Source organism: Rutidosis leptorrhynchoides, chromosome 2 (assembly GCF_046630445.1).
Source record: "Rutidosis leptorrhynchoides isolate AG116_Rl617_1_P2 chromosome 2, CSIRO_AGI_Rlap_v1, whole genome shotgun sequence".
In the NCBI taxonomy this organism is placed as follows: domain Eukaryota; kingdom Viridiplantae; phylum Streptophyta; class Magnoliopsida; order Asterales; family Asteraceae; genus Rutidosis; species Rutidosis leptorrhynchoides.
In genome coordinates this window covers 27,008,054-27,024,920 of record NC_092334.1, presented here as the reverse complement: position 1 = coordinate 27,024,920, position 16,867 = coordinate 27,008,054, and the positions used below count along the sequence as shown (strand labels likewise).

General features: G+C 31.5%; 2 protein-coding genes and 1 non-coding gene across 3 annotated transcripts; 1 reads left to right on the top strand and 2 right to left on the bottom strand.

The window, feature by feature from the left end:
• Positions 1-7,344: 7,344 nt before the first annotated feature.
• On the top strand, positions 7,345-11,331 carry LOC139890652 (probable 1-deoxy-D-xylulose-5-phosphate synthase 2, chloroplastic). Its single transcript, XM_071873556.1, has 10 exons — positions 7,345-7,535; positions 7,632-7,802; positions 8,054-8,218; positions 8,332-8,482; positions 8,622-8,893; positions 8,978-9,251; positions 9,365-9,672; positions 9,936-10,217; positions 10,570-10,854; positions 10,981-11,331. The coding sequence occupies exons 1-10, from the start codon at positions 7,410-7,412 to the stop codon at positions 11,131-11,133; spliced, it is 2,187 nt and encodes a 728-aa protein (XP_071729657.1). The 5' UTR covers positions 7,345-7,409; the 3' UTR covers positions 11,134-11,331.
• A 1,011-nt stretch (positions 11,332-12,342) lies between these two features.
• TRNAC-GCA (transfer RNA cysteine (anticodon GCA)) lies at positions 12,343-12,414 on the bottom strand. Its single transcript has one exon. It is a non-coding gene; the product is annotated as a tRNA-Cys (tRNA).
• Positions 12,415-13,097: 683 nt separating this feature from the next.
• On the bottom strand, positions 13,098-15,673 carry LOC139890651 (ubiquitin-conjugating enzyme E2 5-like). Its single transcript, XM_071873555.1, has 6 exons — positions 15,487-15,673; positions 15,320-15,399; positions 14,538-14,652; positions 14,390-14,442; positions 14,127-14,255; positions 13,098-13,470 (listed from the first exon to the last, which is right to left on the bottom strand). The coding sequence occupies exons 1-6, from the start codon at positions 15,528-15,530 to the stop codon at positions 13,337-13,339; spliced, it is 555 nt and encodes a 184-aa protein (XP_071729656.1). The 5' UTR covers positions 15,531-15,673; the 3' UTR covers positions 13,098-13,336.
• Positions 15,674-16,867: the final 1,194 nt, after the last annotated feature.

Sequence of the window (16,867 nt, the reverse complement as noted above, 5' to 3'; positions counted from 1 at the left end):
CCTTGAGTTTAAACTATAAATTTACAAAATATTTATCAACTAAATAACCAAATATCACAAAGAAAGCAAAGATAGAAACAAACAGAAAATAAACTCCCCAACAACTAACCATTCTATCTGCAAGTGAAATAACAACCTATATAAAAGTCGGTTAGCTTCTATGAAAATCTAAAGATTTGACAAACATTGAAAAGCATACTCAACATCAATCTAAACAAATGCCCATGTATAACGCCCATGTACAGTTTACACTGTTGGTCCTACTCGGGTAACCTGCAATACGAAAAACAAACAACCGCCACTTAGGTACACATAACGGGGGAAAATAAAATAGAACATAACAACATCTAATAATAGCACCAACGACAACAACTTAACAAACCAACAACAACATAAACATAGAGCAACTAAGGAACAAACAAACAAAAACATGATTACACAAATTCTTTACATAGATATTATAAAAACAAATATGTAAGCATGCGAAGAACAATAAAAAATCGCTACTACCATCAATTAATATAATAATAATAATAATAATAATAATAATAATAATAATAATAATAATAATAATAATAATAATAATAATAATAATAAAGCACCTGAAAGTTAGTGCTATATAGCAACAGCTTGCAACGATGGTGCCAACAGCAACATAAAAGCCATCGCAACATAAATTGTGAAAACCTAAAAATCAAGTAACTAATTTTTACCTCATGGAGCGGGTTACAGTCGGACAAAGCAACGATTGTTCAGACGGAGACGGTGACGGAGGTAAGCAGACAGTGCAAGTCGGTGAGAATGATGGAGACGACGACAGCGTTTAGGCCGAGGACGATGGGGGTTGCAGAAGACGATGGTGGATGTGCCGGTGATGGTGACGCGAAGCTGGAGATGGGTTGGTTGTGTGTGATAGCTGGAGAAGGTGATTGAATTGCCCGAAACCTCGAGAACAATCTCCGAGCCACAATTGGGGAAGAAAACCCTATGTAACAAATTACAAAAATACCAATATCTTTTAATGTAAAAGGACGAAAATGTCCTTACTGTTGGTGAACAGTAAAATTTTTTGCTCAATTGTAATAAGTATAATGTTTCCGTCGTGTTTAAAAACAATTGGCGGTGTTACAAAAGGAATGCGTACCATTCAACTTGACTAAAAGGTAATTTCACACATTTTTTTAGCTACACTTTATTAGTGTTTAAAATTTGAATGTGTAAAACATATTAGAGCATATTAGTTTAACGGTATTACATTGCTTTTACTAATTTGATAAGTAGGTCCAGGTTCGATTTCAATGGGAGTACGAGAGTATAAGGTTTGTGTCCCACTCAAAAGGAGTTGGAATTTTTTGTTTTCGGCTTGATAATTAGGGACCATTTTATTAAAAATAGGTTTTTAAAGTGGAAACCGATTTTTAATAAGGAACCGATTTTTAAAATAGACTTTAGGAACCGGTTTCCCATTTTTTACCCCTAAAATATCGGTTCTTTTTACCTTTAGGAACATGTTTTTAGTTGTTACCATCAAAATTGATTTCTAAAAAGGGTTTCTATACTCATTTTTGTAGTAGTGACTAGTGAGTTAATAATTTTTTTTGAAAAGCAAGCAATCTTTTATTAAATAAGAATTATTATGTACGACGGGGATCTATAGATATACAAACACATACAGACACGAGAAATGCTAAACATTATAGACATAAGGTACGCAAAATAATCCCTCCCGAATTCATCTTCATCTTTGTAATTGTTACTTGTTTGAGATTAACCAATTCATTCTTTATTAGGAAGGTTTGCATCAAAGAACTTTGAGTTTTTTTAGCCAATTTAGCCGATTGAGGTTTTCTTGCTTCCAACGACATGATATTCATTCAAAGCTTTTTAGTAGTTACGATAACTTCAATTAAGAATTAATTTAAGATTTGGCAGCACCGAGGAAAAAAATCCGCGCTTCGTTGAGGGGTGGTTTCGGTCAGTAGTTTTGGTCGGCTAATCGAACGTTTAAATAATAAAATAATGTAAAAGGAAGTAAAAAACGGTTATAAAGAAAGAAGAAAAAAAAACGTTTCAAAAAATGTTATATTATCATTTTATCTCCGAAGTAGGTGGTAATTACATTCAACCTTATGAAGATTAGTATATTGATATTCGTATTAAACTTAAGGTACAATTTATTTAAGTTATGATCACTTATCTTAGATAAATACACGTATATACGATTTGGTAAACTATACCAAATAATTAATACTCTGTAAATGTTTTTATTAAATGATAATGGGTGTGTTTGGGTGAAATTAGCTTGTAGCTGGAGCTTGTAGTTGGAGCTGGAAGCTGAAGCTTATTTTTTAAGCTTGAAGCTGAAGCTTATGTTTTATAAGTGTTTGGTAAAGTAGCTGGAGCTTATGTATATAAAATGACATAAAAGGACAAAAAATAAATTATAGCTAGAGCTTGTAGCTGTAGTTGGAGCTGGAGCTTATGGAAGTTGGAGCTTATCCTTAAAATTGGTAGCTGGAGCTTATTATTTTTCATAAGTGTTTGGTAAACTAGCTGGAGCTTATTTTCCAATTGATAAGCTCTACTTTTTTCATAAGCTACTAGAAGTAGCTTATATTTCCAGAGCTTATGATTTTCATAAGCTCTACTTTTTTTATCTACCAAACGAAGCTTATGACTTGAAGCTTATTAAAATCATAAGCTTAAGCTCTTATAAGCTCCCATAAGCTCCAACAAGTTCGTCACCCAAACACACCCTAAACAAGACTAGAAGCTGGAGCTTATGAAAAAAATAAGTTTAAGCTCCCATAAGCTCCTAGAAGCTGTGTTACCAAACACACCCAATAACTTAAGTACGGTCGTTGTATCTATGCTCAACAATTTCGTACTTTAATTGCTTACAACAATATAACTTAATCTTGCTTTGTTCATCTAGTAGTGAGTAAAGCGAGTTGTTTCTCTAACTCGAGCAAGAAAATTCATTCTTTTACCTTAACACGAGATTAAGAAAATGTACCATCATTGAGTTAATTATCCTAATATTTTTTTCATTTTTATATTTATATTTTATCTTTGTAGTCTTTCAGAGTTTTTTTTTTTTTTTTTTTTTTTTTTTTTTTTTTTATTTTTATTTTTTTGCATTAATAATAGTCAATGAAACTTAACAACTCGTTGAGTAATGGAAAAACGTGCTAGTTAATCTTAACGAGTATGTGTCAACAAACATGTGCTTGTACAATTTCTTCAATTGGCGTATGCTTAGTTTGGCGGTTTATTTGTGGGGTTAGTGTCTTTGTTCTTTTCGTAATTGATACAATTGAATGTTTTTGTGTCACTATGATATTTTCTGTCCTGAAAATCCTAATAGTCTTTAAATAATTGTAAAAATCAAGAGAAAGTCACGTAAAATAATGCATTTAAACAAAACCTTAGCCAATTATTATTAATCATTCAAAACTTATAGAATCAAGAATCACCAGAATTAAAAACTCTCTCAACAATAAAACAAAATAAGAATCAAGAACAATGAATATTGTAGTAATCAGATACTAAATACTAAGAATATTACTCCCTCTGTCCCATATTAATTGTCGCCAGATAAAAAATAGACACTTTAAGAAATGTCATTATCACAATGACGGTGCCTAAGAACTCTCTAGACAATTAGGGTGTTCATATATAAGACTCATAACTAGTTTGTGATCAACTTCCAGATTATTGTCTCATCTCTCTCGTTCGACATGGAGATAGATATACCTTTTCCTTGAGAAGTCTCAAATAGCTAAGAATTCTCATAGCTATTTTAAAATGAGAATGTAAAGGGTTATTCATAAATTAGTTTAGACATTAGACATAAAAGAATATATCAGGTCTAGTCATAGTAAAATAGATCAAATTATCAATCAATAACTGACAATTAATCTCTCATCTAAAAGATAATATGTATGAGTAGTTATGTTTTTTATTTTTATAAACCAACAATAACTTTTTGATTTTTACAAATCAACACAAAAAAATTTCATTTTTACAAATCAATCATAAAACTTTTTACTTATTACTACAATTTAACCACATATAATTCACTTTATTAATTGTTTAACTTTTTCACTTCTTACAAATCAGCCACATAACTTTTCACTTTATAATCTACTCATTTTTATTGTTGTTATTATTATATATATAATATATATATAATATAATATAATTTTTTTCTATTTTTTAACTGATTTGTACCAATCTTCAATATATGTCTCACTTTATTAATGAGGTATTTAGGTCCTTCCTCTCGACAAAACAGGAACTAAAATACAATATTGGTGAATAGTTATTTTTTCATTTTCTACAAATCAACCACATAGCTTTTCAATTATTACTAATCAACCATAATTATTACGAAATATTGTTTAACTTTTCCACTTATTACAAATCAAACATATAAGTTTTCAGTTATTATAAATTAATTATAATTATTACTCCGTATTGTTGTAATTATTACGAGTATTATAATAGTTGTTACTCCCTCCATCTCATCTTGATAGTCTAGTATTTATTTTTGGGATGTCTCAAATTAATAGTCTGCATCCATAAATAGATAAGAATAATAAGGTAAATTTCTTTTATGCTATTAATTTTTGCATATAAGACAAAAAGATAGGTAAAAAGTAAGAGATAAACTGTAAAATAAAAAAAATACACACTATGATGATGATATTTCTTAAACTAAGTGTTAATTGTCTGTGAAATATTAATATGTGATGGAGAGCGTATTAATTAGTGTTTTTCATTTTTAATTTTTTTTTTAATATTTTAGATTTTTTTTTACCCAATTCAATTTATGTTCTTTCTTTTTATTTTTTTCCTCCTTTTTCTAAATCGAATTTAGCTAACGTTTCTAACCGCAACGCGATGACACCCTAACTCGCTAGTACTATTATTAAGAACGTGATCTTTAGTTGTAGCAGAATACATAGACAAATTAAAATCCAAAGGAACACTAACATGTTTACTGCCAACAAGATCAAATTTATCAAGAAGCTCAGTACAATATTTCCTTTGAGATAAATAAAGACCATTTTCAATTTTTAAAACTTTAATGCATAAAAAGAATTTTAGCTCACAAAGATCCTTTATATTTTTTACTTAAGATAAGATTAAAACTTATCGATTAGAGTTTCATCATTCCCAATAGTAACCATATCATCAACATAGATTAATAATGAAAGAAAAACGGAACCAGATTGTTTAATAAACAAGGAATAACCAGAAACACTTTGAACAAAACCAGTATCAACAAGAGCACAAGTTAACATTTCATTCCATTTTCTTGGAGTTTACTTAAGACCATATAGAGACTTAGCTAACTTGCAAACTTTGGTTTCATTATTGGAAAAATAACCAGGAGGTAACTGCATATAAACTTCTTCAAATAAATTACCATACAAGAATGCTTATTAACATCAAGTTGTAATAGTTTATAATTGTTTTGAACAGCTAAAGTAAACAAACATCATTAGCACATGTTCGAACTTAGCTTCGAACAAGTATTAATGTAGTGTTTGAACATTTTTTGGTTCAAACTCAAAAGTGTAGAAATTCAATAATTTAGAATAAACAATGTAGTATTAAAATTGTATAATCAAAATTGTAAAATCATTTTTGATCGTATTCATTTCAGTTTTTTGTTCGAATTCAATACAATTTGTAGAATCAAAATTTTAGAATCACTTTTGTTCGAACTCGGATGAACTTTTTGTTCGAATTCAGTTCAATTTGTGAATCAAAATATGAAGAATTAAATTTTGTAAAATCAAAATTAGATGCAGACATAGGTTCAGGAATTTCAACAAACAGTTAGTGGGCATTAATATTTTTTTTTTTTTTTTTTTTTTTTGAGATTTGATGAATCCATTTCATCACTAGATAGACGTAATTTGAAATTAATGAATGGATGAATCGTTATTTGATAAATCGATTCCTTCAACATATTGACGTTTTTGTGTTAGGGTCACGGTTTTCACATCTCAACAATCTTTTAGTCTTTATCTTGAATCTTTGTTATTGATAGTTCTCATTTGATCATTTGACTATAAAACATTATTTAATTACGTAATATCTAAACACAATTACGCTATCTATCTATATTTATAATCCTACTATAACTTAATATTTAATAGTTAATTAATAATTAACTACCATTATTATTATTATTAATTATTAATTAATTATTAATTATTAACCTTAACCTTTTTATTTTATATGCTAAAAGTTATGAGAAATGATGTAGTTTTAGTTTTATTTGATTGTAGTTTCGCGTTTGCGTTCACATTACAAACGGTCCCTCAGGTTTGACTATATTTCCACATTGGTCCCTCAATTTTATATTTTTTTAGGTGTGAAAAGTTTAACTTATATAATTTAATTAAAATATAAAAACTAAATCCACCCGAATTTATAACGGACCCTATCTTCTCGCTGGGTGCGAGTTAAATTTTTCAGAGACCACCGTTCAACTCGAAAAAACCATACCAACCCAACGAGCCTAACTATACGCGAAACGGACACTTCTCAAAAAAACGCTAAACACAACGACAACTCGTATCTTCCCGCTCGGCACGAGTTAAAATTTTCCAACGGAAGCGCCAGACTCGAAATAAACTTATGAACAAAACGAAACTAACCACGTTCGATACGGGCACTTTTTAAAAAAACGCTAAACACAACGACAGCCCGTATCTTCCTCCTCGACGCGAGTTAAATTTTTCCGAAAACACCGTTATACTCGAAATAATTTTATCAACAAAACGAAACTAACTACATTCGAAACAGATACATTTTAAAAAACACTGAAGACGACGACACCTACAACGGCGCTTAACACATGACCCGTTTTCCCCTCTGTAAATACAGAACGCTACATTAAATATGAATACACAGGCCGAAAGCCCCCCGCAGCAACGCGCGGGCCGGTCTGGACTAGTTAATAACTAATATTTAATATCAGTATCAATATTAATATTCAAAATATTCTATAATAAGCTAGTCGAATCTGGATCATATTTTGGAACATCCGGTACTTGAAATGAATAAACGATATATGTACACAAAAAGTCGTAAATGACATGTTGCATATATTTCATATTGTGAACATAATTTCTTTGTGAACAATTTTGACTAACTAGTTTCTAATTTTACAAAAATTTCAAAGCCTCCAGCAGCCAATTCCCTACTTTATTTGGAGTGACTATCAGTTATATCATTTGGACCCATTTGTACACAGCCTATAAATGTGATATAATTTTTCTTCACTAATTCAACCTAAGCCATATTTTATTCCTTTGACAAAATCAACCCATATAATATTTCAACTCTCTGTATACTAGAAACTACACCACAAGCACACCACCAAAAACATGGCTTCTTGTGGTGCTTTAAAGGGTACGTTTTTGGTATCACCTTTAGCTCAAGATGGTTACAGTAGTTGTTCTAGTGTTCGAAACCGATCGACTAATGCAACTAGGCAGTCAAGCAATCGAAAGGTTGTCACTGTTATCCCATTTTAAGTCGTTTCAGTAAGATTAATTTACGTACGTTGGTAACCACAATGGCTGAAATAGAAATCTTTGTTTTATCAGTTCACAGGGATCATGGCTGTTTTAAACGATAAGGCGAGTAATGAAATTGTACGTGTGAATGGAGCGAACGGGAGCTTTGCAATCTCAGTTAGATACTCAGGGGAGAAACCAGCCACGCCTATCTTGGATACCATAAATTATCCAATTAGTATGAAGAGTCTTTCTGTTGAGGTATAAAAAAATGTTTGTTGAATCCAAATTAGTACTTTTATGTATTTGTATAAGAGTGTTTTTGTTTTCTAAGGAATGCATGGATTGTCTCTAAAGTCTGTCTCGTGTATAACAAAATATAGTTTTATCACCAAATTATAATTATCTCAAAATTAATGATGTTTCTCATCTAAATGCGGATATAGATAAATGATTTTAAAGCAATCTAACTTTTTTTTTTGTGTGTATAATATTTTGATCATCATGTTTAGGAGCTTGAAAATTTGGCTGAAGAACTGAGAGAAGAAATTGTTTATAGAGTTTCTGAGACCGGAGGTCACTTGAGCTCGAACTTGGGAGTGGCTGAGTTAACCGTTGCGCTCCACCATGTATTCAACACCCCGAGCGACAAGATTATTTGGGATGTTGGCCACCAGGTGACTACTAATTTACTTTCCACATACTCTAGCAATGTTTCATATGACTTATAATAAAAATGGATGGTCTAGGTACGCGTAATAACTTATATCGTATTATATATATGGTGTAGTCGTACCCACATAAGATACTGACGGGAAGGAGGTCGAGAATGGGGACGATGCGACAAACGAGCGGACTCGCAGGCTTCCCTAAAAGAGACGAAAGTGAACATGACGCTTTTGGTGCTGGTCATAGCTCTACTAGCATTTCTGCTGGTTTAGGTACCTTCGTAAGCTTAATTCCTTAATAAGAGAATATACACTAATTTATTTATTACCTAAACATGGAGTGGAAATCATAGTGAAAAAATAATTAACATTAACATATAAATTATAAAAAAAAAAAAAAAAAAAAATACAGGAATGGCTGTTGGTAGAGACTTGTTAGGAAAGGATAATCATGTAATTTCAGTTATTGGTGATGGAGCCATGACTGCAGGACAAGCTTATGAAGCTATGAACAATGCTGGTTACCTTGACTCTAATCTCATTATAATCTTAAACGATAATCGACAAGTTTCCTTACCCACCGCTACTCTTGATGGTCCCGCTCCACCCGTTGGGGCCCTCAGTCGATCCCTAACAAGGCTCCAAACTAGCAGGAAGTTTCGCCAACTACGTGAAGCAGCAAAGGTACAACTTCTTTCAATTAACTTGTAACACAAACTCTATTTTTTGGAAAAAATGTATATGTAACGAAAACCTTGTTATGAACAGGAAGTGACTAAGAAATTGGGGGATAAAACACATGAAGTTGCAGCCAAAATGGACTCATACATGAGGGGACTGATGGGTGGTAATACGGCTTGCATGTTTGAAGACCTCGGGCTCTACTACGTGGGTCCAGTAGACGGACATAACGTTGAAGATCTTGTGTACGTTCTCGATAGCATCAAGTCGACGCCAGATGCAGGACCTGTTCTTGTCCATGTTGTTACTGAAAAAGGCAAAGGCTACCCTCCTGCAGAAATTGCAGCCGATAAAATGCACGGTATTGAAACTTTTCACCAAGTAATAAACCTCATAGATGATGAAAAAGCAAATGCTTACTGCTTACATGACTGATTTTTTTTTTTTCTTTTTCTTTTTCTTTTTCTCTTTTAGGTGTAGTAAAATTTAACACGCAGTCAGGGAAACAGTTGAAAACGAAGACTAATACTTTGTCATATACGCAATATTTTGCTAATTCGTTGGTTGCTGAGGCTGAAAGAGATGATAAAATAGTGGCTATTCACGCGGCTATGGGAGGAGGAACGGGTCTCAACACATTTCAAAAGCGGTTTCCTAAGAGATGTTTTGATGTTGGCATAGCAGAGCAGCATGCTGTCACGTTTGCTGCTGGTTTAGCGACCGAAGGGCTTAAACCATTTGTTGCTATTTATTCGTCTTTCCTTCAAAGAGGTTATGATCAAGTAAGATCTTTGATTCATTATTATAGTAAATTGATATTCATGATTTTATGAATTTTTAACAGCCACCAGAATATAGGTTAAATCAGTTTATAAACATATAAAAGGACTGACTATAACAATAAATATCATCATCATTAACAACAATTACACCTTAAAGCACATCAAACACCTAGCATGCATGATCTTCGATTCATGATTTTATCAATATTCTAACCCTTATTTCAAGTCCATCATTATTAATGTAATCATAAATGATGATGCAGGTGGTTCATGATGTTGATTTGCAAAAACTACCGGTGAGATTTGCGTTGGATAGGGCTGGTTTGGTAGGAGCAGATGGTCCAACTCATTGTGGTGCATTTGATACAACTTTCATGGCTTGTTTACCAAACATGGTAGTTATGGCTCCTTCAAATGAGTCCGAGCTAATGAACATGGTTGCGACAGCTGCAGCCATTGACGATCGTCCTAGCTGCTTTAGATTTCCGAGAGGCAACGGCGTTGGTTCTTTCATCCCACCAAATAACAAAGGAACCCCAATTGAGGTAAATGAGCTTTTATATAATGATACTGCGTCCGTCCACATATTAGTCGTCCACAAACAAAAAAACACCACTTTAAGAAAATGTAACTGTCACATGTATTTTTTTTACTTTACAGTTTTATTTCTTAATTTTTACATACATTTTTGTCTTATTAGCAAAAGTTAACGGTATAACAGAAATCTACATTATTATTCTTATCTATTTATGAAAATGAACTATTAATTTAAAACAGCCTAAAAAGACATACTAGACTATTAAGATGAGACTAAGATGGGACTGAGGAAGTATAATGATACAGTAAGTATGCCAAATAATGGAATACGGTATTAACGGTTTTAAGTATTTTAAATAGGTTGGAAAGGGAAAAGTACTTAAGGAAGGAAGTAGAGTGGCCTTATTAGGCTATGGAACCATAGTGCAAAGTTGTTTAGCCGCAAGCGAACTTCTTCAAGCTCATGGTATCTCAGTGACTGTAGCAAACGCACGATTCTGCAAGCCGCTCGATGGAAACTTGATCAAAAAACTAGCGAATGAGCATGAGGTCCTTGTCACACTCGAAGAAGGATCTATAGGAGGATTTAGCTCACACGTTTCTCATTTTTTGGCCTCAAATGGATTACTTGATGGAAACCTTAAGGTATATTTCTATTTACCACAATTTGTATGTTGTTCTCTAGTATCTATTATGGCACAAAAGAGAAAAAAAAAAAAAAAAAAAAAAAAAAAAAATTTGTTAATGTTGGTAATCTTGAATTGATTATAGTGGAGAGCAATGACGTTGCCTGATCGATACATTGAGCATGGTGCACAACCGAACCAGATTGAGGAAGCAGGTCTCACACCAAAGCATATTGCAGCAACTGTTCTATCACTGGTTGGCAAGACCAATGACGGTCTCCATCTTCTCAATTTCTAATTTGATTTCTTTATTTATAATTAATTATTAATTAATATTTTGTAAAACGTAATAGAGAAGGCTAGACTGTCACTTGAAAGAAAAAGAGAGGCCAAAGTCTTGCAAGGCTCTTTTGATCACTAGCTATTACAATGTGGTTTCTATAATACTCCGTAACATACATGAACATGATCACTTATTTAAATGAAATATATAACTATTTTTTGAATGTTTTAGCAGATTAAATTAAATGTGTGTCTACTAACTACATTTTGATATTATTAGTCATTGATCATCGCTTTGTTTATAAGCACAATCACTCGAATGCTGGTCCAAACGATAAAAAAAGAAAAAGATATAGATTTGTTATAAAGCAGATATGAAATTGACTAGGTTTAAATATTTCTTTGCTCATCTTTCTATATAAAGAGCCAGGTCAAAGTTCATCTAATCTAAACTGCGATTTTTTTTTTTTTGAAAATAGTATTTTTTGGCGGTGGGTTTTCAAAAATAGAAATCTTAGAATATCATTTTACAAAACTAGCTAGTAAAACCGGAGTTTACCGGAGTTTGAAACTCCGGTTTTACCCCTCATATTCATCTTCATCACTAACCCACCATAAACCCTAAAAATGGTCAAAAAAAAAACCCCAAATCGATCCAAAAACATATCAAATTGATGATGGATCTAGGTTTCTTGATGCTTGCTGTAGCTATTTGAGCCCTCAATCGATCCAAAAACACATAAAAAATTGCAGATCTGATTTTTTTCTTCTGGTCAACGAAAGTCAAACACATATCCATTGATCAAATTGCAACGAGTAATGGATCTTCAGTGGTTAAAAGTGATTTTCGATTGCTTAATAGATCATTTCTAACAAGGTTTTGTTCAATAATCATCGAATGTAACAACCAAAATCTCGAGTTTGATTTTTGGTTCAAGTATTGGTGTGAAATCAAACACAGATCCACAAACTGGAGTTGCGGGAGTTTCGATTTTACTAGTTTTGTAAAATGTTTTTTAAGATTTCTATTTTTGAAAACCCACCACCAAAGAATATTATTTTCAAAAAAAAATCTCTAAACTGCATTTATATAACATTCAATAACTACGCTTGTAAAGCAAGAATTTTATGCTAACAATGTTTTCCTTAACTAAATCTAATAAGTAGGGGGAGACCACAAAAATGAAGATTACTCTGTCATCAAAATTGAAGTAATGAAATTAATAAGGCCCAACCGGGTTCGAACCGGTGACCTATTGATCTGCAGTCAATTGCTCTACCACTGAGCTCTGGACCCATTTTGTAAATTTTATGTAAGATTTTTTAAAGTATTGTGATCGCATTGTAAACTTTCTTATTACATATAAATATGAATTTTGTGTACATAATTTAATCTATAGTAAAACTTAATTTATTTTTGTAATGACTTGCTTGTTAACTGTGGTTACCATTTAATTATTCAATATTATCTTTTTGTTGTCATTTTAAAAGTGTTAATAATAGCTACAATAAGCTTACCGTATATACATTTATACAAATCATATTACAGCTTATAGTCTTAAATGCTACTACGTACAACTTAAAGCTATAAGAAAAGGTAAAACCGACCATCTAGCAGCCCCACACCAATCGAACCCGCAACCAAGCTTAAAGCTATAAGATACGGTTTGATTGCAACTTATATAGGAGTACTTTTTAACAAACACATACACTTAAACACCACCACCCCATCCCGCACATGCGGGGTATGGGGATACCCTTAAACTACACTTGTCATTTAATGGACATAAACAATAAACTAAGCAGGAATGTAAGTTTGAAACAATATACAGTTAACTTATAGTCACTAGTGCATATAGATGACTTATGACTTAAGACAACAAACTATTGGACTGAAAAGGTAGAAAAAAGCTCAAATACAGGTTTTTTATAAATCGGTATAAACCACGTGGATCGTTTATAAAGTTACTCTTGAATGAATTAACGACGAAAGCGAATGAGGAGGTACATCTTTAAGTAACCGAATTTTATCAACAAGGTACATGAGCATAACATGAGAATTTTTATATACATGAGATGAAATTACAGTGGGATTAGGATTTTGCTTTTCATCCTTTCCCATACAAATAATTTTTTACAACAAAGTTGATGAACACAATTTGAATGATTATAACATAATGTACAACGATCCAGTATGCTACAACGATAGCTTGAGCGGACTATGGGTCCACCGGGCCAGCTGTCATGCCATCATCTGCTGAGTCGTATTCATCTTCACTCACCTCATCATCACTTGATTTCTCATCGGAATGAACACCCACATCTTCTGCTTTCGCATACTTTTCGACGTACTCTGTTCAATGAACCAATATACAGCTTTCAATGCATGGGTACAAGTTATTTTTATATTCAATTAATTAAAACTTATATATATGGAACCGTACATGTTTAAGTTCTAACAACTCTATGTAATGCATATCCATTTGTATAGAGCATGTTAACATTCTAGACCTTCACTTTAAAAATATCTTGCACTTCATAAATCATAAGCATATCAGGTGGCACTTGATTAGTTAGGAACTTAGGATACAAACTTGAACTCGCAAACACGAAATTACAGTTGACTTCCTAGGTCAAACACATCAACTTTCAGCTGACAATATGCTACATCTTCCTAAGTGCTTATAGAAAAAAGTTGTTTTTATCTAAGTTTATAATAGATAGAAAACTTATAATCTCTTTATAATGTCAAGTTTGTTGTAAGATTCATACAAAAATTAAATGTCGAATTTTTTAGGTTAAACCTAAAACTCCTAAAAGTCAAAATGTACCTTCAATCACTCAAGGACTGTAAAAAGTATTAAAGATCACAATATGCAGTTCTATACTACAGAAAACATGTTTAGCATTTCATTGTCATCGTATAATAAGCATTCAACCTTCATGGTTAAAGACAAAAGAACCAAGCGAATCAAGTAAAAACAAAATTATAGCTCAAGTGTTGTGTACCTTTCACTCTTTGTTCATAAGAAGTTTTATCACGCATCAAAAGAGCCGCAGCTTCTCCATTCAATGGATCTGAAGCGTTTGGGTACAACAAAAGTTGCGGAAGGAACACCTCAAACACGTTCACCAAGTCTAGAAACAAATAACATCACTATTACATATCAGTTACTTTTGCTTCGGAATTAGGAATTCCTATCGTTTGGGACGTTCCAAAATGAAAATTAAATATATATTCCATTTAACAGAAGAAATAAGTCATGTATTACCGAACATGGGGCTCCACGTCTGATTGATCACATCCAAGCAAACTGAACCAGTCCTGATAATTTAAATCTATGAGAAAAATGTGATGATATTGAACTTATTTGCGGTTTTTTACATTTCATGAGTTCATGATCGTACACTTAAACTCACATTTCATCCACATTTGGGTGGTAGATTTTGTTAAAGAAACTTATAGTTGGAGATTTATAAGGATATGCATCTGGAAGCACTACTCTTAGCTTCCACATACCTCCATCGTACGGACCTGGGTATAACCATATAATCAAATTCAATAAAAAGATAATCAAATTTCAAATAACAAGATAAAATTGTTGGAAAAAAAAATCAAATTTCAATTAGAAGATCAAATTTCATATAATCAAATTCAATAAAAAGATAAAATTGTTGAACGTTTCATAACTTTCCGATTCGTGTATGATACTTGAAAAAGATAATTACTTTTTTTCTTTTTCTGCAATTCAGAACAAAATATGGATTATTTTCATAAAAGATTTAGCATAAGCTCTTCCATTTTCTTCTATATCTGAACATACAATGTTACTTAAGATCTTTAGTTTTGTTTGACCAAAATCTAATTCTGATTTACAAAGTAAAGGCTTCTCATCAATAAAATTTCCAAAAAATTAAAAAGATAAATTAGTTGAATCATATAAAACACAAACTTTAATATTCTTTTCCTTCTAAAAAATATAAGATCACAATTAAATCTGACAACATCACAAAGAGAAATTGAAAAAAAATAAAAAAATAAACAGAGATAAAAATCCTGTTCCAAGAATTAGAAAAAATCAAAATCTCATAAAATCTTATTCATGTCAGTAATAATACCTACAAAGTTAAAGATCATATAAACAAAAATCAGCATAGAAACAATTATAAATATGAAGAACAAAATAATTAAGAAAACTTACTGTCAGCAGGACCATGAAAATGCACATAAAATTCATGCATCCCATCGTTGATCATCTCGACTTTGTAATCACCCATCATCCTAATGAATTAATTATAATATTAGTTAAAAACTAATTTGTGAAATTAAATCGATTAAAAGAACAAGATACTATAATAAAGAACTTACAACTTCATCAAATCCATCTCTCTGCGCTTGCTTGGAGAAGACATTTTTTGTCTTTATCGTTTTTAGATGAGAGTCAGCGAGAGAGATAAGAAAGAACGACTTAAGAGTCCTTGAAACAGGGGACACGCCATTCCATCAGAAGATAAATTATATTTATATCCTCATATTTAAAAGAAACTACTTTATAACATGCTAAATATTTAAAAGAACAATAACAATATACAATCTTGTGTTTGCGGAGATGTTTACAATTTTTTCTCTATTTAAAGAGATTATTTCTCTACCTAACAGGTAGGGGTGATCAGTATTTAGTTTGAATTAGGTTTTCGGTTCAATTTTCGGTTTTAAAATCTGATTTCGGTTAAACCAAAAATCAAATTAAATTCTTTTAATATATATAATTTGTATTTCAGTATTATTACATTTATGCGCTGAATAGTTCGTAATATCGATGAATGAATGATTCAAATGTTTTGGATAAAATTGGTTCTGAATAACAATAACATTTTTGATTAAAAAAAAATTAAATGAATAATGTAAATGATAAAATTACTTTATAACATTTTACATCAATACCTTGCTCGCCAATACCCGCCCATTAGGCACCAAATGAACACAACCCAATTACCACTTCAAGTGGTGATTTAAACCTACACTAACAAGTACAATTTTGAGCAAATTTTACTTAACCCAACCATAACCAATGATAGTGCTCTAAATGAACATATATTTAAACGTAATATCCTTCCAATATATAAAGTTTTTAGTTGCAATTGTTCTATTTACAAGTGATTATCGTTTAAATAATAAAAGGTGCAAATGATGACTAGGCTTCGGTCCGGACTGATGCAAGCTTGCCGTTCAAAAAAAATAATAAAGAAAGGTAAAGACAAAGACAGAATTGACGATTTGAAGACGCAAATGACCAAAAAGCTCAAACGTATAAGTTACAATCCAAGTGGTTCCATTTATTGATAATTAACGTCTAAATATTGATAAGAGTACAAGTCACGGAACGCAAAATACAAGATATCTAAGCATACGAAAAGATGTTCGAAAATCCGGAACCGAGACATAAACCGAGCATCAACGCCCAAGTCAACGGGCCTAAAATTACAAGTCAACTATGCACAAGAATCTATAGTTTCTATTAAATCTCTAAAATGATGACATCATAATTACTCATTTTTCAAGCTTAAAAAAAAATCAAAATAAAAAAAGAAAAAATCTAAGACATCTTGATGATGTCATTAATGATATTAATTACATTTTTTAAAAAATAAGAAACTACTAATTATTAATTACATTTTTTAAAAATTAAGAAACTACTAATTATTAAAAAAAAAAATTTGCAATTAACTTAAAAAGATTAAAAATAAAA

What these genes read in the sequence shown, in the direction of transcription:
- LOC139890652 (XM_071873556.1), top strand. Translation starts at nt 7,410, where the DNA reads ATGGCTTCTTGTGGTGCTTTAAAGGGTACGTTTTTGGTATCACCTTTA. An exon ending in GGCAGTCAAGCAATCGAAAG is followed by an intron (nt 7,536 to 7,631) that starts GTTGTCACTGTT and finishes TTGTTTTATCAG; the next exon opens with TTCACAGGGATCATGGCTGT. An exon ending in TTTGGGATGTTGGCCACCAG is followed by an intron (nt 8,219 to 8,331) that starts GTGACTACTAAT and finishes TATATGGTGTAG; the next exon opens with TCGTACCCACATAAGATACT.
- LOC139890651 (XM_071873555.1), bottom strand. Translation starts at nt 15,530, where the DNA reads ATGTCTTCTCCAAGCAAGCGCAGAGAGATGGATTTGATGAAGTT. An exon ending in GACGTGGAGCCCCATGTTCG is followed by an intron (nt 14,256 to 14,389) that starts GTAATACATGAC and finishes ATTTGTTTCTAG; the next exon opens with ACTTGGTGAACGTGTTTGAG. An exon ending in TTATGAACAAAGAGTGAAAG is followed by an intron (nt 13,471 to 14,126) that starts GTACACAACACT and finishes TTCATTGAACAG; the next exon opens with AGTACGTCGAAAAGTATGCG.